Below are 24,085 nucleotides of genomic sequence, written 5' to 3'. Positions count from 1 at the left end.
TGAAGGGCTGTTGGTTGTTGTGTTTGATGAACACTGGGAGACCTCAAGAGCACTACTCCGGAAAGTGACAGCGTTAGCGTCTGATGTTTGTGAATGTTGTGAACCACGCAATGGCTGGGCTACTGCTGCTGCTGAGGCGGGTCTGGTGGTGAGTCTGGTGACCCCAAGGGAGGCAGTGTTGCTGGTACCCTGTCCTGCCGCGTTTGCCCACAGAGTGGGATGTTTGGATAGCATGTGGCGGCTCATGCTGGTGGTGGAGAGGTTGTTAATACTTTTCCCCCTGCTCAGGCGGGTCTTGCACACCTTGCAAATCACCATAGTACCATCCTCAGTGCAGTCTTCAAAGAAAGCCCAGACTTTGGAGCACCTGCCTTGCTGGCGATTTCTGTTTGCTCCTCTTTTGCCTCTCACTTGAACTTCCACGCTTGTGGTGTCTGAAATTGCGCGCCGCCTACCTTGTGGCACAAGGCGAACTCGTGCAGCAGTGGGTTCTTCAACAGACTCATCTGTGCTGCTGCTACGACGGCAATGTTCTCGTTCACAAACAAAATCTGGGTCTATGTCCACATTGTCCATACCCTCCTCTTCCATCTCCTCAAACTCGTCATATGTCATTGTGGGGGGCCGCCGCCGTGGAGTAGAGCTCCCCAGAACAACCTCTGCGCAGCTCACTCCAACGTCGTCTTCCAGATCTTGTCGGCCGACCTCCTGCAATTGCAACCCCTCCTGCCCAACTTGCTCTGGGATTTGGGTTTCAAAGTCCTCGGACTCGCCTTGCATTTCAGTGCGCGGTGCATTTCCCACAGTTAATGGTTGTGAATCCGGGCACAACATTTCTGGCTGTTCCTCCATTGACCTTTGAAAGGTGGAAGTTTGTTGGGCTGGGAATAGCTCCTGCGAATACCCAATTGTGTCCTGAGGTAATTCATCGGACTGGTTATCTGGCAGTTGTGTGCGTGGTGTCGCTGCCGGTTGTGTCAGCTTTGTGCCCACTGGCTCCTTGTAACTGGCTGAGGACTCAGACCTCGTGCGTGATGTGCTGGTGCTGCTTAACCCACTGCTGGACGCTTGAGAGGTCATCCAAGTAATTATCTGGTCCTGTTCTTTTGGATTTGTTAGGGTTGTTGTCCTGGACAACATGGGCGGTATTGAGTGGGTTTTCTTCGGTGCTCCCCTGTGGCCTGTACGTGAACCGTCAGGAGAAACACCTCTTCCCTTGCCCCTCCCTCTTTCACCGGATTTCTTCCTCATTTCACTTATCCTTAAAGTGCAAGCTGACTGGCAGCAGAACAGTGGCAGTACAGAAATGCTATACAGTGGTGGGTGAGTGGTGTACCACTATTCCCAGCAGCGACACAGAGCACAATGCTATACAATGGCGGGTGAGCGGTGTACTACTGTTCCCAGCAGACACAGAGTGGCAGTAAACACAATGCTATATAGTGTGCTGGGTGAGCGGTGTACATAGAGTGGCAGTAAACACAATGCTATATAGTGTGGCTGAGCGAGCGGTGTACTACTGTTCCCAGCAGACACAGAGTGGCAGTAAACACAATGCTATATAGTGTGCTGGGTGAGCGGTGTACACAGAGTGGCAGTAAACACAAAGCTATATAGTGTGGCTGAGCGAGCGGTGTACTACTGTTCCCAGCAGACACAGAGTGTCAGTAAACACAATGCTATATAGTGTGGCTGAGCGAGGTACACAGAGTGGCAGTAAACACAATGCTATATAGTGTGGCTGAGCGAGCGGTGTACTACTATTCCCAGCAGACACAGAGTGGCAGTAAACACAATGCTATATAGTGTGCTGGGTGAGCGGTGTACACAGAGTGGCAGAAAACACAATGCTATATAGTGTGGCTGAGCGAGCGGTGTACTACTGTTCCCAGCAGACACAGAGTGGCAGTAAACACAATGCTATATAGTGTGGCTGAGCGAGGTACACAGAGTGGCAGTAAACACAATGCTATATAGTGTGGCTGAGCGAGCGGTGTACTACTATTCCCAGCAGACACAAAGTGGCAGTAAACACAATGCTATATAGTGTGGCTGAGCGAGCGGTGTACTACTATTCCCAGCAGACACAAAGTGGCAGTAAAAAGAATGCTATATAGTGTGGCTGAGCGAGCGGTGTAGTACTGTTCCCAGCAGACACAGAGTGGCAGTAAACACAATGCTATATAGTGTGGCTGAGCGAGGTACACAGAGTGGCAGTAAACACAATGCTATATAGTGTGGCTGAGCGAGCGGTGTACTACTATTCCCAGCAGACACAGAGTGGCAGTAAACACAATGCTATATAGTGTGCTGGGTGAGCGGTGTACACAGAGTGGCAAAAAACACAATGCTATATAGTGTGGCTGAGTGAGCGGTGTACTACTGTTCCCAGCAGACACAGAGTGGCAGTAAACACAATGCTATATAGTGTGGCTGAGCGAGGTACACAGAGTGGCAGTAAACACAATGCTATATAGTGTGGCTGAGCGAGCGGTGTACTACTATTCCCAGCAGACACAAAGTGGCAGTAAACACAATGCTATATAGTGTGGCTGAGCGAGCGGTGTACTACTATTCCCAGCAGACACAAAGTGGCAGTAAACAGAATGCTATATAGTGTGGCTGAGCGAGCGGTGTAGTACTGTTCCCAGCAGACACAGAGTGGCAGTAAACACAATGCTATATAGTGTGGCTGAGCGAGGTACACAGAGTGGCAGCAAACACAATGCTATATAGTGTGGCTGAGCGAGCGGTGTACTACTATTCCCAGCAGACACAGAGTGGCAGTAAACACAATGCTATATAGTGTGCTGGGTGAGCGGTGTACACAGAGTGGCAGTAAACACAATGCTATATAGTGTGGCTGAGCGAGCGGTGTACTACTGTTCCCAGCAGACACAGAGTGTCAGTAAACACAATGCTATATAGTGTGGCTGAGCGAGGTACACAGAGTGGCAGTAAACACAATGCTATATAGTGTGGCTGAGCGAGCGGTGTACTACTATTCCCAGCAGACACAAAGTGGCAGTAAACACAAAGCTATATAGTGTGGCTGAGCGAGCGGTGTAGTACTGTTCCCAGCAGACACAGAGTGGCAGTAAACACAATGCTATATAGTGTGGCTGAGCGAGGTACACAGAGTGGCAGTAAACACAATGCTATATAGTGTGGCTGAGCGAGCGGTGTACTACTATTCCCAGCAGACACAGAGTGGCAGTAAACAGAATGCTATTTAGTGTGGCTGAGCGAGGTACACAGAGTGGCAGTAAACACAATGCTATATAGTGTGGCTGAGCGAGCGGTGTACTACTATTCCCAGCAGACACAGTGTGGCAGTAAACAGAATGCTATATAGTGTGGCTGAGCGAGGTACACAGAGTGGCAGTAAACACAATGCTATATAGTGTGGCTGAGCGAGCGGTGTACTACTATTCCCAGCAGCGACACAATGACTGGGGGGACCCTGGCTAGCGTGGCTGGAGCGCGAACTACCCTGCCTGCCTACCCAAAGCTAAACCCACAGACAAATGGCGGAGATATGACGTGGTTCGGGTATTTATTTACCCGAACCACGTGACAGTTCGGCCAATCAGAGCGCGTTCGGGTCCGAACCATGTGACCCGTTCGGCCAATCACAGCGCTAGCCGAGCGTTCGGGGAACGTTCGGCCATGCGCTCTTAGTTCGGCCATGTGGCCGAACGGTTTGGCCGAACACCATCAGGTGTTCGGCCGAACTCGAACATCACCCGAACAGGGTGATGTTCTGCAGAACCCGAACAGTGGCGAACACTGTTCGCCCAATACTAGCCAAAGGCTGAGGCGTCCGTCTGGACCACGAACCGTCGGCTGAAGTCTGGCGCTTGCAACACAGGAGGGCTGGCTAGGGCCCTCTTCAGAGCTGTGAATGACTGTTCACATTCTGGTGTCCAGAGAATCTGCTTGGGCAGCTTCTTTTTTGTGAGGTCTGTCAATGGCTTAGCGAGGGCACTGTAGTTGGGGACAAACTTTCTATAGTACCCAGCAGTCCCTAAGAAGGACTGAATCTGCTTCTTCGTTTGGGGGGTGGGCCAGGACACAATGGCATCTACCTTCCCAGTATCTGGACGAAGCTCTCCCCCCCCCCACCACATGTCCCAGGTACTGTACCTGTTTCATGCCTATCTGACACTTGCTAGGCTTGACTGTTAGTCCTGCTGCCGTGATGCGCTCCAAAACCTGTGACAGCTGCGCTATGTGGTCGTTCCAGTTGGCGCTAAACACGGCGATGTCATCTAGGTAGGTGACAGCGCAGTGTTCCAAACCTTCCAGGAGACCATTTACAACCCTTTGGAAGGTGGCCGGGGAGTTTTTCATTCCGAAAGGCATTACATTAAATTCAAACAGACCTGAGGGGGTGATAAAGGCAGACCTCTCCCGTGCCTCAGCTGTTAGAGGGACCTGCCAGTATCCCCGACTCAGACCCAACTCTAACTATAAACGCCTGCTTACGTGAACTACAGCAATGGATGAATGACAACTGGCTGAAACTAAATGCAGACAAAACTGAAGTCCTTCTGATTGGAGGGCAGAGCATGATAACAAAACAACTTAACTTGCAGTCTTCACCACTGGGAATAGGAGGCACGGATCTACGCAGCTCTGATCATGTGCGTAGCCTGGGAGTTCTAATTGATGGGGATTTAAACTTCAGAACTCAAATCTCTGCTGTGGTGAAATCATCCTATTTTCACCTTAAGAACATTGCAAAAATCAAGCACCTCATACCCCCAGAAGATCTGCCAACCTTAGTCCACGCCTTCATCACATCCCGACTGGACTACTGCAATGCTCTCTACACTGGCCTTCCAAAAAAGGTCTTGTACCGCCTACAGCTGATACAGAATACTGCTGCCAGACTGCTAACCAACCAACCCCGTCACTGCCACATAACGCCAGTCCTGCATTCCCTTCACTGGCTACCTATAGAATGGAGGGTCCTATTCAAGATCGGCCTACTGACATTTAAATCCCTGAATAATCTAGGCCCTGGATACATGAAAGATATGTTACAGCTGCGTAGCAATCCCCGCATTCTCAGATCCACAGGTTCTAATAATCTAGTCATACCCAGAGTCCACTTGGAAACTTTTGGTCCCAGAGCCTTCTGTCATGCTGCCCCTACGTTTTGGAACTCCTTACCTCAACAGATCAGGACAGCCCCATCCCTGGACGTGTTTAAATCCAGACTGAAAACCCACCTGTTCAGTCTGGCATTTGCAGAAATATAACTTTTGTTGTGTGAATACTTCATCCTACTAATTACTGAATCTAAGAGAGCCTAAGCGCTTTGAGTCCTATGGGAGAAAAGCGCTATAGAAATGTTATTGTATTGTATTATATTGTATTATAAATCCACGATTGTTAGATATTCCGCGCCAGCTAGCTTATCTAACAATTCATCGACCCTCGGCATTGGGTAAGCATCTGACGCAGTTATCAAATTTAGTTTTCGATAATCTACACAGAACCGAGTGGTTTGGTCCCGTTTGTGTACTAGCACTACAGGTGATGCCCATGCGCTGTGCGACCGTTGGACCACCCCTAGTGACAGCATTTCCTCAATCTCCTTGCTGATGTGGGCCTGTACCTCAGGGGAGACTCTATAGGCTGACTGTCTAACCGGCTTGTTATTTCCGGTGTCAACATGGTGTACAGCCAGGCTGGTCAGACCAGGGCGGGCTGTAAAGGTACCACGGTAAAGGGTCAGCACATCAGATAGCCCAGCCTGCTGCTCTGCTGTCAACTCCGGATTGATCTGCACCTCGGTAACAGAGTCGGTTTCCTGGGTGGAGGCCAGGATGTCAACCAGGGTCTCTGCTTCACCGTCCGGTAGTAAACTGCAGACAGGGAGAGCGCAAGCGGTTCTATCATGATGTTCCTTTAACATATTGACATGGTACATTTTCAGCTGCTTACCTCGGTCATCCAGCGCGACCACATAGGTCACATCACTAATCTTCCTATGTATGGTATAGGGCCCATCCCAAGCGGCCTGCAGCTTATTCTGTCGCATCGGGTTTAGGACCCATACCTTGCGACCTACCTCATAAACTCTCTCCCTAGCCCCGTGGTCATACCACTGCTTCTGGGTGGCCTGGGCTTGAGTAAGATTCTCTCGCACTAATCCCACCAGGGTGTCCATCTTTTCCCGGAACTTTAGAACGTATTCCACTATGGAGACCCCGGGACCCATATCCTGCCCCTCCCAGACCTCTCGAATGAGATCGAGGGGCCCACTTACCCTCCTCCCATATAAGAGCTCAAAGGGCGAGAACCCGGTGGATGCCTGGGGCACCTCACGATAAGCAAACAGTAAGGGGGGCAGGTATCGCTCCCAGTCTCTCCCTTGCGATTCAACAAACACCCTTAGCATCTGTTTTAGAGTACCATTGAACCGCTCACATAACCCATTTGTCTGGGGGTGGTAAGGGCTGGCCATGATGTGTTCTACCTGCATTTGCTTACAGAGGCATTCCATTAGGCGCGACATGAATTGCGGGCCGTGATCGGTGAGCATTTCGCGGGGTAAACCGACCCGTGAGAAATTGCGCACCAATGCGTCTGCAACCTTGTCTGCCCGTATGGAGCTCAGGGCTACAGCTTCAGGGTAGCGAGTGGCATAATCTACCACCGTAAGAATGAAACGTTTCCCTGTGCTGCTGGGTATTGCTAGAGGCCCAATGATGTCAACCGCAACCCTTTGGAAGGGCTCCTCTATGATGGGCAAGGGCCTCAGCGGGGCTTTGTCTGTGTCACCTGCTTTGCCGACCCGCTGACATGCGACACAAGACCGGCAAAAATCGGCAATATCTGCGGGGCCAATAAAAATTGTGGGCAAGACGGGATTTGGTCTTGCGGATCCCCAAGTGACCAGCCAGGGGCACCTCATGTGCTATTCTTAATAGCTGCTCCCTGTACCTGTGGGGAACAATCAACTGCCGGTCTGCCTCCTCCACTTCAGACGGCTCAGAGGGAATAACCTCTCTGTACAGTCTGCCTTGCTCCCAGTACACCCTCACTCTGTCGCCCTCCACCGGTGCCCTGTCCGCCAGACCCCTGAGCTCTTCCAGGCTGCTATCAAGCCGTACAGCCTCGGAGAACTCAGTGCTGTCGGCCACAGGCACCAAGGAGGTGGCAAACTGAGAGGCCTCTGGGTCCTCAGAGCCAGGCTCTGAAGTGGAAGAGCCCGACCCAGTGACGTCAGCCCCTTCAGTGGACAATTCGTCTGCTGCAGCCCGGTGAGCCCTGCGGGTCACCACTGCAGCTGACGGAGCATTCACTGTACACATGTCATTATGCAACACATCACATATTACATCAACATTATCTACATGCATGGTAACAACGTGTCCCCCTCCAGGCCTAGGCACTGGAGACTCACTAGGGCTGGCTCCTAGCACACAGTCCGTAGCCCCTGGGGCCTCGTCAGCACTCCCCACTTGCACAGCATTATCACACAGTACCTTGCAAGAGTCCTGAACTTCTGCTGGGGATGCAGGCTCCACGGGGTTTGGAGTAGGCTCATACCGGGCCACTAACCGTCCCAGGTCAGTACCCAACAAAACGTTCGTGGGGATGGCATCCATTACCCTCACTTCTTTCATTCCGCTGCCGGCTCCCCAATCCAGGTGGACCAAGGCGGTGGGTATGGCGGGGGTGACACCCCCAACTCCTTTGACAGCCATAGTCTTGCCAGGAATGTACTCCTCGGGGTTCACAAGCTGGGGGTACACTAGAGTTACCTCTGCTCCAGTGTCTCTCAGACCGGTGGTAACTGTATCCCCAACCGTGACAGGTTGCAGATTCTCTGCATAGCTACCTGCATTCCTGGCGGCACACAACGCATTCCGGCCCCGCCAGAGTTTGGGGCTTACTTCTTCTTTTCTGGGCACGTAGCACTGATGTGACCCGGTTTGTTACAGGCAAAACATCTCCGAGTGTCAACGGTGGCTGTTCTACCTCCAGGCGGCTGCGGGACTTGGCTTCGCTGGGTGCTCAGAGGAGAAGGTCTCGCAGTCTTTTCTCCCTTCCAGCTGGGCGCTGTAGTCCTCCGAAAATCAGATGCTCGATTGGACGTGTAGGCATCAGCAACTTTCGCGGCCTCATCCACGGTCTTTGGCTCTCGATCCCGTACAAACTTCCGGACCTCAACAGGACACGTGTGGAGGAACTGGTCTTTTATTATCAGTTCCTGCAGGGCATGAAAGGTTTTAACTGCCAGTCCTTTTAACCACTGCTGGAAGGCAGTGCGCAGGTTGCAAGCATGATCCAGGTAACTGTCATTAGGACCTCGCTGCACTGTCCTGAAACGTTTGCGATACACCTCTGGGGTGAGGTGGTATCGCGCAATGATGACTTTCTTAATTGCCTCAAAGTCTGTTTCTTCTTCCTAGGGGAAACTCACAAACGCCTCCAGGGCCTTGCCTCTCAGCCCTGGTGTGAAGTATCGTGCCCACTGCTCACGGGCACCACATACTGCCGACAAGTCCTTTCAAACCCCTGTAGGAAAGTGTCTATGTCAGAGTCCTTGTCCATAGCAGGGAACTTATCCAGGGGGATTCTGTGGACTCGTTCACCTTCGCATTCTGCGGGTCCAGCAGACCGGTTCTGCTGCTGAAGTTTAGCCAGCTCCAGCTGGTGTTGCCGTTCAGCACTTTCCCTCTCGGCCTGGAGTCGCTGGGCAGCTTGTTCCCTCTCGGCCTGGAGTTGCTGTGCCGCTTGTTCCTTCTCTGCCTGTCGGTGCAGTAGGATCAGCTTTAGGCGCAGTTCAGGATCAGCCGAGTTCAATAGCTGTAGATCAGCTTCCAGAGATGTCATCTCTGTGTTCGGTGGATCATCCAGGACATCGTCTGCCCTCGCATTCTGTGGCGGGAGCGATTCCTCCTCTGGCGTGTCGTGAGCTGCATCCGCTGACGTTGAAGCACGGGCTTGCTCTGCCTCATCATACTCCTCGAGGGCCCAAACTAACTGCTCCTTAGTCTGGCCGCTCACCGTCTCGATGCCTTTGTGCTCACACAGGTTGAGTAGTATTTCTTTGCTTTGCCTTGCATAGCTGGTTGCTTTCTGAGCCATCATGTTGCAAAAAATAAAAATAAAATAAAAAGGGGGGGAGGGAAAGCAAACACCAAGTGTGTATCTTTGAACAAAAAAAACGTATATAGATTCTGCACTGAGTAGACTTCTGTAGGCTAGTTGCTTCTAGCAAGTTTCCAGCCTTTAGTACTCAGAATAGTGAGCTAAACTGCGTACTAATGTACTAAACGATCCCACCACTGCCAGCCAATTATGTCAGGAACCGGCCCGCGGCACACCTGCGTATACGGTTCTCGACTGCGGGTTTGACCAGATTAAGCACAGCCTTATTTAAGCTACAAACAAGGCTGGAACCCCTCAACCACGTCCCACTGCCACCACTAGCGTTGCTAGACACGTCCCCTCAGCTGTTGAGGGATAAACACGTTTTCGTATTTGGGTCAGCTTTGCGCTGAAGCCGAATACGAGAACGCCACGCACCCACACACACAGTACAGTTGTACAGTAACACAGCACAATCAGACAATGATTTGTAATGCAAGTTACACTGTCGTGCAGCAAAACCACTAACAGTCGTTCCGAACGATACTGTTAGACTTCCCACTCGGCTGTCCAGCGCAGAAGTGCCCCATACACACAATGCAATTACAATTTCATATGGTAGTGTTGCTCAAACATACAATTAGGCACGGACTTATACACAGCTACACTGCAGTCTCCTCTAGGCTGTGAGTGTTAGTTTAGTACGGCAGAAGTCAAGCTTATTAAATAATAATTTAATATTCCAGAAAAACATGGAACAATGCAGAACAGAATATATACAAAAGATTACGAAAAACAAAGTAAAAAAGTTACAAAATTAAGAGTTACAAAGATACACACAAAAGAGATTTTGCTTACCAAAATAAACAGGGATCCAGATAGAAGAATCTTGGACTTTTGTGGACAGACACAGTTCTGGCTTTGACCAGGAGTCCACTAGCTTGGGCCAGGAGACCGGCTGCCACTACCGTCAGAAGAGAACTGATTTGAGGTAGCTGTCCCCTGGTTTTTATAATGAAATATTCGCCTCGAGGCTGTACGCCTGTGTGGACGGGGGGGGGACTTAGATTTAATTACATCCTCAGTCATAATTGGATTTCCAGAGATCTAACATCCACATACATGAAAAGATTTCCCTAGTCCAAGTTACAGGTGACAACCCCATTGTTGACAGTGTTTCCTAGCTGATCAAAGATAAGGATATAGTTTGCACCTCCACCAATAATTCAATTTCCACAGGTAGAAAATGGTATCAAAAGGACTTCATCCCTTCAATAATTTCCAGTAGGCTGTGAAATACATTTCAAACATTCAGGTGTCAGCTTCCCCCTGCCCCCAAGACTCTAGCAGGCTTGCCTTGTATAATGGGACAATGGCTGACACCGGACTCAAAAGCCATGCCGACCAGCCTATTCTTCCTCAATTGGCAGCTAATTAGCAGTCCACACAGTTTCCCCTGCTGGACAATGGGGCAGAGGTAATGGACATCTACATACAGAATTACATTAGACTTCAGTTTACTCTGGCCAGGTGACCAATTACTCCCAAGCCCAATACACATCTGAGGTTTTAAAAATAAAAAACAAGTGTCAGCGCCAAGGCAGAAGGCGACCGCAGCCGAGAAGGACAATGTCCAAAAGTCCACACAAGCAATGAATATATAAAGTCAGCGCAGGTCTATAGTAATACAGCTTTCATCATTTTTTGGTATACAGGATCTTCGAACAAAAGGGTAAAGAAGCAAGGCTTACCAGATTCCAACAACCCACATTATAAGGTTGTAAACGAGTTTGATAGGTGGTCCGCAGAACTTTCAAATGGTGTCGTTTCACCAGCGATGTTGCACACTACAGATTCCTCCGGAATATAGTAGATATCCTGAGATTGCAGAGACTCACCAAAGGGGAGTCCAGTAGGATAGTGACATGAAAGAGATGTACGGCACATCTAAGTGTAAACCGTCTTTATTACATAACAAGTAAAACAATTAAAAACAAGGATAAAGGAAAACTCACATACGGGGCCCGTGCACTGGGAACCCCGAAAAAGTAGCGCGCATAAAATGGTCAATAGAAGACCTCAAATAAAATGGTGCCGCCTGTCGCCTTCCCTTTTTTTTTGACCGGTTTCGCAATCTTGCGTCATCAGGGGAGAAAGGCGACCAGGCGGCCAGCACCAACTTTATAACATTTTTAAATTAAAAAGTGGGAGTGGTTAGGCTCCACCTTATTCAGACTACACTAGTCAAAGGCAGAAAGCATCAAACATGAAATAAAACATTGTGACAAATTGCATTGTGTCAGAGAGACAGTAGCAAAAGATCTCTCAGATAGTGTGAATAAAAAGAGGTGAATGCAATATTACCTGCATATTCAATTCGTAGTAGGCTAGTTAAGGCTAAATTAAAAGCTAGATTGATTACTCTGCCCTAGGGCATATCTTTCCTATGTAAAAACTTCTTTCTAGATGAAAAGCAGGCACTTCCTGTACCAGAAGTAGTCACTGGAACTCAGGAAGTAGCCTTGCACTCCACCAGGGTCAAGTGGAGCACATGTTCTTCCTGTGAAGGGAAAAAAAAAAAAAAAAATCCAATGCGTATGCAATGACGCATACGATCATAAAAACGTAAACAATGAAGCACATAGCAGTGCAGTGCGGCTATAAATATGCATGAAGTGTACTCAGGTGTGCAATGAAAAGCGCGTCTAATGTACTAATACTAAGAAGGTGCATAAATCTGTATGCATAGTAAAAATGAAATGATAAAACAGCCTCCATGGGAGCTCCAGGGACCTTAAGTAGTGAAAGTGATGAACATCCATAGTGATCATGCAAGACAGATCCCATAGGTATCCGATAGATGGAAATTATGCAAAGTTATGCAAATGTATATACACAGCAGTGTAATGCGGCTATGATTACGCATAAAGATTACTTAAGCGTGCCAAAAAGAGCACATCTAAAGTGAAAGCGGTCTCTACTACAATGTAGAACACGCATGCGGCGAAGCATAAAACAACAAAAAGCGCCTGTCGCCTTCCCCATACCTACACAGTCTATTCTATGGAGCTGAACTCCCCATCAGATAAAAATCTTTGCAAGATGCTGAACACGTTCAAAAGATCAATATCTGCAAAAGATCTGTTCCTGCAAAAGATCCGTTCCTGCAAAATGCATTCATAGTCTATGATATCTGCAGATCCTCATACACACCTTGTTTAACAGACAATTATCTGCAGATCAGACAATCATCTGCAGATCTGAAGATCCATCCTGGTGGATCTGATCTGCAGATGAATGTTTGTTAAACAAGGTGTGTATGAGGATCTGCAGATATCATAGACTATGAATGCATTTTGCAGAAACGGATCTTTTGCAGGAACAGATCTTTTGCAGATACTGATCTGTTGCATGTGTACAGCATCTTTGTGTGCAGCATCTTGCAAAGATTTCTATCTGATGGGGAGTTCAGCTCAATAGAATAGACTTTGTAGGTATGGCCCTCATACTATATGGAAGGGGGTAAAATTGGTCTGTGATCCTTCATTTTCCAAAGACTATGGTTTGATGTGTGTATGCACCCTGAGTGTGTGTGTGTGTGTGTGTGTGTGGGGGGGGGGGGTTGGTGGTACCGGGCCTAGGGCACTGGGAAGTCCAAATCCGGCCCTGACTGAGGTGCACAGCCATATATATAGTGCCTTTGGGTTTGGCAATGTATGCATCATTGTGGCACATGACCTTGTCCACAGTAGTATGGACTGTATGTAGTGGTTAGGTGCCTGATTATCTATACAGAAATGTGGAGTGTGCGCCTGTATGAAGTAATATATGGTTTAATCATATATACAATGGTAAGTGGGTTGATTATGACATGAGGTCTGGTCATGTTTGTAGTGAAATTGGGCCTGGTCATTAATGCATTGTCATAAAGCCTAGCAAATTAATTAATTTAGTAGTATGTATATATGCAGTACACTAGTGTATACGGTTCAGAGCCTGGTAATATCCTTCCAGTAAATTTAGCTTTTTTACCCAAATTACACCCCCAGCAGACACTGAGCATGCACAAGATTTCAGAGGCAAGGGGGTGAAGAGGGGAGGAGAGAGAAGAGGGGAGTGGAGTTTTCATAGGTGGATGATGCAAAGCATCTTGTCTGTGTAATGATGATAAGCAGAATATGACTGCTCTTATTGTATCACAGGAAGAAATAAGCATATACCGTTGAAGTTGTTTGCAGCTAGATTTGCTGTGTAAACTATCTAAACTTTAGATAAGATATATAGACAAGTTACTTGCTATAGTTAGTTTTTCATCTCGGATCCGCTTTAAACGATGCCCCCATGAGCCAGGACCCCCACATCCTCCTGGGGCACCGGAGGTGGGGAAGAGCCCTTGTATTTGTATTGTACAAGGGCTCTGGGGAAGAGAGGGAGTCCTGGCTGCCCCTCTCCCCCAGAGCCCCCATACCATGGACCGTGTGGGCTGGTATAGCTCAGGGTGTGAAGCCCCACGTGGCCAGTGCTTTGCATTCTGGTTATCCCAGCCTGCATGGGGGACAAAGGGTTAAAGAGGCTCGGAGAGTGGATCTCGCATCATTTTTTTAATATTCCCCACACTCTGAACATACGTATAAAATAAAAAATAAAAATAAATACATTTATATACGTTAATACATTATCTGTCATTTTACAGCAGTAAGTTTGCTACTTTTTTTCCTCTAACTTTAACATCGATTTTCTTAGAAATTATAAATATTTCCTCTTGTTCCCACTGCCTTCCTTAACATACTCTGCAAATTTGGTGTGTCTAGAACTTTCAGGGGCTTTGCTATTAACCGCTAAAGTCGGTGGCCGTTGAAACATTTCCCGCACTCAGAACAAGAACTTGAAAATCAATTTTCTCAAAAACGATAAGGTCTTTTTGAAAAGACATCCTAAAGGGTAACATCCTAAAGGGTAACAGAATATCCCAAGTCTAAATCCAGACGGAGTACCAGATTTGTGGATATACATTTAGCTTTCATAGGGGTGGATGTACATAACAGCGGTAATACTGCAATGCAATACTTTGTGTTTTTATCTTGCTGTGTGTGTGTAGAAGAGGGAAGAGTGTAAATTACTGTGCGAGGAGAAGGGGTGTGTGTGCGTGTGCGTGTGCATGTGTGCATAGTGTAATGTTGCAAGACGGAAGTGAATTTTAAAATTAAAAAAGGATACTTACCTATGGAGAGGGAGCGCTCTGGGACCTATAGAGCCTCCCTGTTCCTCTTACAGTCCCCTCGTTCCAGCGCTGTAACCCCATTTAAGGCCATGGAAGTCTTCGGGAGCCTGAGTGCTCCTGAAGACGGATGGCTCTGTACTGCACGTGTGCGCAGGAGAGCGTGCTCATACATGCGCAGTACAGAGCCGCCCATCTTCGGGAGCACTCAGGCTACTGAACACTTCAATGGCCTCAAACGGGGGTGACAGCGCTGGAACGAGGGGACTGTAAAAGGAACGTGGAGGCTCTATAGGTCCCAGAGCCTTCCCTCACCATAGGTAAGCATCTGTTTTTTTTATTCACTTCAAGGGCAACTGAAGTGAGAGAGATGTGGAGGTTGCCATATTTATTTACTTTTATGCAATACCTGTTGCCTGGCTGTCTTGCTGATCCTCTGCCTCTAATACTTTTAGCCATAGACCCCGAACAAGCATGCAGCATATCAGATGTTTCTGACATTATTGTCAGATCTGAGATGATTAGCTTCATGCTTGTTTCTGGTGTGATTCAGACACTGTTGTAGCCAAATAAATCAGCAGGACAACCGGGCAACTGATATTGTTTAAAAGGAGAGAAATATGGCAGCCACCATATACCTCTCACTTCAGTTCCCTTTTCAGTATTGCTTGAAGGAAATATTAATGTGTCCACTTACTTACCTGATGCTTCTTTCAGCCCTTGAAGTCCTCCTGCTCCCTTGCCATCATTCCACGCTGCTCCGTTCCTCTGCTGTCCCGCTCTGAAAGCTGGGTGACTCAGCCAGTCTCCGTCTACGTGGCCGCACACCTCTTTAATCCTCCTCTTGTTGCCGGGACCGCTCTGTGTATGTGCAGTTGCAATTTTTTACTTGCGTAAAAGCAGAATTCCCCTGGCCAAGGGGGCCAGGCATGCAATAGTTGGAGGGGGACAATGGGGAATAGAGCAGAGCAGAATGACAGTGTGGGACCAGGAGGAATTCAGGGGGCAGGAAGAAGCCCCAGGTAAGTAGCTGGCCACAACAATATTCCCGTAATATTTCCTGTAATGTGTGCGTGTTTATGTTGGGGGAGGGAGAATTTACCCGGGGGGTGAGGGGAGCCCATGAAAACAATTTGCTATGGGGCCCAGTGATTTCTAGCTACGCCCCTGCACTAGAGCCCATTTTATGAGATATAATGCAAAGTCAAGACTTTGTGTTAACCGATGTAAAATGAAAGTCCATAGACTTTCATTTTACCTTTCACACCTGATGTTGCAGTTCAACGCACCCGGGTGCTTTTAATCGGCGGGAGCCAACATTTTCCCATCGGGTTGAATTAATTACTACCGCTGCTGATTGCATCGAACCACTGCATCCTGACAGGACGCTGCAGGCTAGTCAACGCGTGAAGGAGAACGGCTCCTGCACGCATTGTAGATGTGAAAGAGCCCTTAGTATGTGTCCACTTAAAGAAAATCATTTACCCAAAGGTAAACAAATAATGGAGACAAAACAACGTGAAACAGGAACAGAAAACAGCGTTTAAAGGACATTTAAAAAAAATCATACAAAGAAAAAATATGTACAAGTAAAAATAAAGAGCTTTATTAAAGTTGTATTTAGTACAAGGTGTGTGGTTTTATCCTTTGTTATAAATTTAGCTTTTTACATATGTAACCTCTTGTCTTTTTTTCTTCACAATTTCTGCTACATCAGTTTTTAACTTGCAAATACAAGATTCAAGTTGTTGCCAAAAATCCTTGAACATTTGCGATTGTTTCTCTGTAAAAAGTCGCATCAAATAAATGTTTTCTTCCTCCTGGAAAAAATACATCTTGATTAACAAAAGTATGTTTTTGCGTGCTAATTTTATATATAGTAGAGTCTCGGTTATCTGGCAATGACAGGGTTTGACTGATGCCTGATAAGTGTGCTTTTTGGTTGCTTGAGACTCGTTAAAAAAAAAAAAAAAGGTTATACAGTACTATACTGCATTCTATGTACATACCATGAACTCTGGATTAAATGTTAAAATACAGTAATTGAAAGTATATTAACTGGTTCTTGTTCCACGGTTTTTACACCTTAAAGTTCCTGACATTTTTGACACTTCAGCTGTGTTATTTTGATACAGCAGTAACTTTTTAATGATTTATGCCGTCTTAGTGATACATGTCTTGTTTTTTTTAAGTAAAATCTAGGCTTTCTTTGGGTAATATTAGTCTCCCAAAACTATTCAGTTTTATAGTCCATTTATGGGGAAAAATTAGGTGTAAATGCAGGAAACAAACATTTTTCCATTTCTCACCCTTCCTAATTTTCACACCGCACGTCCCACAGTTATAAAACATTTACAAATGAATTATTTGGCCCTTCCCGATTAAAATGATACCCCATATGCCACATTTTACTTTTAGCTGAGCATGTGGCGGACCGTTATCCCCAGTCTGCGCGTCTGTGGCGATCGAATGCGTTCGCTAGGGCGATAGTTCAGGGATCAGAGTGCTGTACAGATGCATCACTAGGCAATGGCAGAATGTTACATCTGTAGAGAATTGGGGCCTGAGACTTTCGCCCTAGCGATTGCAACCGATCGCTACTGGCAGCAGTCATTAAATGTTAATAAACAGGCATAGGTATTGAAGGGGTTAATAATGGGTTAATAGGCTAGTTTCGGGTTAAAAATTAATGTGGAATAAAAACAAAATACTTTTTATTTTATTGGGCCCATGTCACTTTAAAAATTTTTTTTTTTTTTTTTTTTTTTTTTTTACTTTTACAACTTTTTTTTTCTAACTTTATTGAATGATTGTTGCTAGCTAACAACAATCATTCACTTCATAGACGGTGTACAGGAGTAATACACAGCAAGGGGTCTAGTATGCACCTGGCACCAGAGACACCAGGTGCATACTAGACCCCTTGCTGTGTATTACTCCGTACATTATTGCCTGAGGAAGCAGGAATATACCTGCGAAACATGTTGCCTGTTATATCGAAGTATGTGAATAAAAGTTTGTCTTGCCTGAATATTGACAGCTTGTGTGTCTGTTTGGGGAGGTCGAGTCCACCACCGCCTCCTGAACTTTTTAACAATTTTAGCATATTTTATACATTTGGCGCCTCTGTACACCGTCTACCATATTTGCGTCCACCCCAAGGTGGAGGGGTGTCTATACCCTTTTTTTACTATCCTATAGAGAGCGACATCTTAGTCCTGAGTGGGGACAGGCCTAATCTCTCCACCTGCTTTCAGGGCCGGTTAAAGTAACAGTTGGGCCCTAGGGCAAAATTAGCCTGGGGGCCCCCAAACAGACACCCCCCCCCCCCGACCAAAAAGCGTCATTAGAGGCCCTTTGTTGCAGCCAAACTTCCCTCCTGGGCCCCTGAGCTGGCTGCTGACCCTCCCCCAATCACCTCCCAACTTAACAGACTCTGCAGAGACCCTGAAGAGCAACAGTTAACATGGGGGAGGGACAACTTGGGGGCCCCTACAGGCTCTGGGGCCCTGGGGCAGTTGCCTATTTTTTCCTATGGTAGCTCCGGCCCTGCCTGCTTCTACAGTGGTTGCCTTTGCGGTAACCCTGGTTTGTGAGTATAATTTACTTACTATCCACTTTCTCTCCCGTCTCCAATACGTACTTCACCATATTGGGCTCTCGGTTTCTTTGTTTTACAAATCATTCACTTGACCATTCACATGACTGTGCACAAGCGTGCACGGTCACGTGCACGCGCAGTCACGTGCAGGCACGAGAGCACGCACGTGCATGCGCAGCGGTGGCAGACGGCAAGAATTAATGCAGGACGTAGATTCTACGTCCTAGAACACACAAGGGGGATAATTAGGACGTAGAATCTACATCCTGAAACTTTGATCAGTTAACCTTAAGGGAGCCATGAAACCCAGTCTTTAAAGGACCTCTGTCGCGAAAATCTTAAAATTTTAAATATGTGTAAACATATACAAATAAGAGGTACGTTTCTTCCAGAGTAAAATGAGCTATAAATTACTTTCTCCTATGTTGCTGTCACTTACAGTAAGTAGTAGAAATCTGGCATTACCATCAGATTTTGGACTAGCCCATCTTCTCATGGGGGGTTCTCAGGGTTTTCTTTATTTTTAAAAGCACTTAGGCCCCGTTCACACTTGCGGTTTTGTCAAAACCGCACCGGATGTCCGGACCGCACCGTATCCGGACCGGACCTGATCCGTACGGTTCCTATCCGGATTCGGTCCGGATCCGGTCCGTTTGCATCCGGTTTCCGTGCGGTGTGAACACGGTTGCGGTCCGGATCCGGTTTCTTAAGGAGATAACAACCTGTAAATACCTGGGGTCTGGGAGGTCAGCAGAAGGGTCTGGGGTCATTGTTGGAGACAGGTGGACGTGTGGAGACCATCCGTGGATACAGAGACTGCAGTTGGGACCATGGATCCAGGCATTTTTCGTATACCTGGGAATTCTCTGTTGTTCGCCTCCTCGTTATCAGACTTATATCAGACATGTTGCTGCCTAGAGCTCCAGCATGAAATCGCTGCTGCCCCACTCTGTGAACTCCATGTGGTCCCCATCCAAAATGCATAGGAAGTGGGGTAGAACGTCCGGTTTTTGTAGCCAGTGTGTTGTGCGCTCTCCGGTTCTCATTACTTTGTATTGGCCGGATGGTGCAGTCCGGCTCCGCCCCGGATACGGCTGCCGGAGGAGCCGGACCAAAAAATAGCGCATGTTGGAACGGACGCCGGAGTCCGGATCCGGTCCGGATCCGGTCCGGCTCCGGTCCGGCAGAACGGACGCATGTGAACGGACGCATAGGCTTTCATTGCTATTGCCGTGCGTCCGTTCCGTCCGTTCTGCAAGCGGTCCGGCTCCGGCACGGCGATTCCGGACGGCCACCGCTAATGTGAACCGGGCCCTAACTTAGTGAATGGCAGTTGCGCCATCCAACTGCAAAATAAGTGTGCAGCAAGCAGAGAGGCTGGCCAGCATCTTTTCGTAAATCTTTTTCAGGGAATGTCTTTATATGTGAACTACAGCAATGGATGAATGACAACTGGCTGAAACTAAATGCAGGCAAAACTGAAGTCCTTCTGATCGGAGGGCAGCGCATGACAACAAAACAACTTAACTTGCAGTCTTCACCACAGGCAATAGGAGGCACGGATCTACAAAGCTCTGATCATGTGCGTAGCCTGGGAGTTTTAATTGATGGGGATTTAAACTTCAGAACTCACATCTCTGCTGTGGTGAAATCATCCTATTTTCACTTTAAGAACATCGCAAAATTACTGAATAATCTGGGCCCTGGATACATGAAAGAAATGTTGCAGCTGCGTAGCAATCCCCGCATTCTCAGATCCACAGGTTCTAATAATCTAGTCATACCCAGAGTCCACTTGGAAACTTTTGGCCCCAGAGCCTTCTATCATGCTGCCCCTACGTTTTGGAACTCCTTACCTCAACAGATCAGGACAGCTCCATCCCTGGACGTGTTTAAATCCAGACTGAAAACCCACCTGTTTAGTTTGGCATTTGCGGAAATATAACTTTTGTTGTGTGAATACTTCATCCTACTACCAATTACTGAATCTGAGAGAGCCTAAGCGCTTGAGTCCTACGGGAGAAAAGTGCTATAGAAATGTTATTGTATTGTATTGTATAAAGAATAAAGCTGGCCATACACTGGCCCGATTTGCCGCCGTTTCGACAGCAGATTCGATCACTGGGATCGAATCTGCTGCCAATCGTTCACGCTACACGCCGAATTTCGATCCATTCCGTCCGATCCCGTCGATCGCGCCGTGCGGAAAATAACCGTAGATCGTCCGTGGGTAAAGAGCGCATCGCTAGCGGCGTTCGAGTGCCCGACGATCGACGCAATAGAGCCGCATACATTACCTGCTCCGCTGGCACGACTCCCGGGTCTCCGCTCTTCTTCTCCGTCTCCGCTCTGGTCTGGTCTCCGGCATGCTTCCCTTCTTCCTGTCCCGGCAGGAAGTTTAAACAGTAGAGGGCGCTCTACTGTTTAAACTTCCCCCAGACAGGAAGAAGGGAAGCATGCCGGAGACCAGACCAGAGCGGAGACGGAGAAGAAGAGCGGAGACCCGGGAGTCGTGCCGGCGGAGCAGGTAATGTATGCGGGACGGGGGGGGGGGGGGGGGGCAAGCGGCGGCAGCACCACCACCACAGATCGTGAACGGTTTCAGGCTGAAATCTGTTCACAATCTGTTTGCAGTAAAGGTAGCCATACGATCCCTCTCTGATCAGATTAGATCAGTGAGGGATCTATCTGTTGGTCGAATCTGATGGCAAATCGACCAGTGTATGGCTACCTTAAAGGCCATGGTGAGACTCCCCCATGAAGAGATGGACTAACCCAAAACCTGTCGGTAATGTCAGATTTCTACTACCTACTGTATGTGACAGCAACATAGGAGAAAAGTAATTTATGGCTCATTTTACTCTGGAAGAAATGTATTTCTTATTTGTATGTGTTTTAAATGTTAAGATTTTTGCGACAGTTCCTCTTTAAGCTCAGCAGAGCCCACAAAAACAGCCTAAGGAGTTGGCCTTCACAACGGTGAGTACTGTTGACAATTTGTGCCTGTTTGGTTGAGAATGCTGGTTAGCTGAGTTCCAGACAACTGGGACTCTACTGTACGTGGTTAGGTTATACAGTGGTGTATGCAATAAACTTGTCTTTTTTTATTATTTTGCAAAGAAATCAAATTGTCAGTGCACAAATGTTGACCCTTCCATAACGTGCATCAAGGATGTAAATATAAGCTTTTAATAGTAGGCTGAACCAGGGCCATTATGTCGCTCCACAGACCACAATGGAGTAGTATGTGAAAACTTGGTTGTGTCCTCTCCTGAAATGCAATGCCGAATGCTTTAATAATTTAGTCTAGACTAGAACCACCTTGGGAGGAATAAATCAGATCAGAGTACAAACATCATAAATAACTCATCTTACAAATAATGGCCAAAATTAAAGTGTTTTACACTTGTGTGTGGACAATACGTTACATAGTTAGTTTGGCTGAAAAAAGACATTCGTCCATCAAGTCCAACCAGAAAAAAATCAATAAATAAAACACCATCCCTGAACCTGCACATATCCCAGTGGATCCAGGGGAAGGCAAAAAACCTTACAAGGCCTGGGCCAATTAGACTTAAAAGGGAAAAATTCCTTCCCAACTCCAGATGGCAGTCAGATAAATCCCTGGATCAACTCTTCTGGGAATTACCTAAAAATTATAGCCGTGGATGTCCTTCAATGCAAGGAAAGCATACAAGCCCTCTGTAAATGTAGGTATAGGTAAATGTAGGTATAGAGTTTGCTATAACTCCTTCCTGAGGTAAGATGTTCCAGATTTTAACTACGCTCACTGTGAAGGACCTCTTTCTAAATAGATGGCAAAAACTTTTTTCCTCATGTCCTCTTGTCCGTCGTACAACCCTAGGGACAAAAACGAATCTGACAAGCTATTATATTGCCCTCTGATGTACTTATACAAGTTAATCAGGTCACCTCTCAGTCACCTTTTTTTCCAAGCTAAATAAGCCTAGTTTGTCCAACATTTCTTGGTAAGTGAGAGCTTCCATCTCTCTGATTAATTTACCATAGTTGCCGTTTGTACCTGTTCCAGAAGGTCAATGTCCTTTCTATAGTGCGGTGTACAAAACTGTATTCTATACTCCAGATGTGGCCTCACAAGTGATTTATAGGAAGGGAGTAGTATACTAGCATCTCAAGATATTATTTCCCTTTGTATGCATCCCAGAATTTTATTTGCTTCAGCTTCCGCTGCTTGGCGTTGTATATGATTACCTAACTTGTTATCAACCAGTATTCCTAAGTCCTTCTCCAAGGCTGATGTTCCCCTCTGTATGCCATTTATTTAACATGATGATCTAACATTGGTATGTCCAAGTTGCATGACTTTACATTTATCAACATTAAATTTCATCTGCCACGTGTCTGCCATGTTGTCAAGGTCCTGTTGTAATATGTCTATCAATCTTAGGGCTTGATTCACAAAGCGGTGATAACTCAGTTATCACGCCTAAAAGACTTTAGGCGTGATAAGCGGTGCAAAGCTGAGTTATCACCGATTTGTGCTGCTCTTCGCGCGAAGCTCCCGCGCGCAAAGTTTTGCGCGCGTAGCGCACCGCGCTGCGCGCGCAAAGTCCCATAGGGCTCAATGGACGCTGCGCGCGAAGCACGGCACACTGCGCGCGCAGCGCGGTGCGCTACGCGCGCAAAACTTTGCGCGCGGGAGATCGCGCGAGTTTCTTCTTATCACTCCTAAACTGAGTTTAGGCGTGATAAAGGGCTTTTCACAGGCGTGCAAACACTTTGCACCGCTTTGTGAATCAAGCCCTTAGTGTTGATAATTCTGCATAATTTTGTATCATCTGCAAAGATGGCTACATTACTCTGTATTCCGTCTACTCGAGCATTAATACATAAATTGAAAAGAATAGGACCAAGTACTCATCCCTGTGGTACCCCACTGCTAACAATGTCCTGTTTTGAGTATGTTCCATTTACCACCACTCTTTGGTCTATCCCTTAATCAGTTCTCTATCCACATACACACAATGCATCCTAGTTAGAGATGGCCCGAACGGTTCGCCGGCGAACAGTTCCAGGCGAACTTCTGGTGGTTCGCGTTCGCAAGCGAAGGCAAACTTTTGCGGAAGTTCGATTTGTCCCCATAGTGCACCATTAGGGTCAACTTTGACCCTCTACCTCACAGTCAGCAGGCCCATTGTAGCCAATCAGGCTACACTATCTCCTGGAGCCACTCCCCCCTTATATAAGGCAGGCAGTACCGGCCATTACAGTCACACGTGTCCTTGCAGTAATAGGGAAAGCTGCTAGCAGACTCTCATAGGGAAAGATTAGTTAGGCTCTTGTAAGCTTGTTAGCTTGCTCCTGGCTGATTCTTATTGCTAAAATAGCACCCCACAACAGCTCTTTTGAGAGCTAATCTTGTTCTTGTGATCTATTTTTTTTTCTGTGTGTCCCACTGACACTTGTGTTGCATAGACAACCTTGATAATTCATACTGTGTGTATGTGTGTGCCACTGCCAGCCAGGCCCAGCACATTCAGTGACTACCTGTGTGACAGGTGTACATTGTAATAGCCAGTACTGCATAAACCTAGTACCTGTTGTGTTTAGTGAACCCACCTTATCACGGCATATACCTACCTTTTGTGTTGAGTGAACCCACCCCACTGCATATACCTACCTTTTGTGTTGAGTAAACCCACCTCACTGCATATACCTACCTTTTGTGTTGAGTGAACCCACCTCACTCATATACCTACCTTTTGTGTTGAGTGAACCCACCTCACTGAATATACCTACCTTTTGTGTTGGGTGAACCCACCTCACTGCATATAGCTACCTTTTGTGTTGAGTGAACCCACCTCACTGCATATACCTACCTTTTGTGTTGAGTGAACCCACCTCACTGCATATACCTACCTTTTGTGTTGAGTGAACCCACCTCACTGAATATACCTACCTTTTGTGTTGGGTGAACCCACCTCACTGCATATACCTACCTTTTGTGTTGAGTGAACCCACCTCACTGCATATTCCTACCTTTTGTGTTGGGTGAACCCACCTCTTTGCATATAGCTACCTATATAACAGAGATATAACACAAGTCCCTAATCTGGGGGTGAGGTCCGTGATCATCAACACCCTGGAACTAGTCTGAAGTATAACAGAGA

General features: G+C 47.1%; 1 protein-coding gene across 2 annotated transcripts in view; it reads right to left on the bottom strand.

The window, feature by feature from the left end:
* Positions 1-15,940: 15,940 nt before the first annotated feature.
* Positions 15,941-24,085, bottom strand: part of LOC137504028 (kinesin-like protein KIF28P) — a 524,300-nt gene continuing 516,155 nt past the window's right edge. For both annotated transcript variants that reach the window (XM_068231935.1, XM_068231937.1), the window contains one exon: positions 15,941-16,152. In XM_068231935.1, coding sequence (XP_068088036.1) covers positions 15,991-16,152 — 162 coding nt within the window. In that variant the 3' untranslated portion in view covers positions 15,941-15,990. The remainder of the gene's footprint in view (positions 16,153-24,085) is intronic.

This window comes from Hyperolius riggenbachi, chromosome 4 (genome assembly GCF_040937935.1).
Source record: "Hyperolius riggenbachi isolate aHypRig1 chromosome 4, aHypRig1.pri, whole genome shotgun sequence".
Taxonomy (NCBI): Eukaryota; Metazoa; Chordata; class Amphibia; order Anura; family Hyperoliidae; genus Hyperolius; species Hyperolius riggenbachi.
Note: the sequence above shows the minus strand (reverse complement) of the source record. Positions and strands in the feature narration are given on the sequence as shown.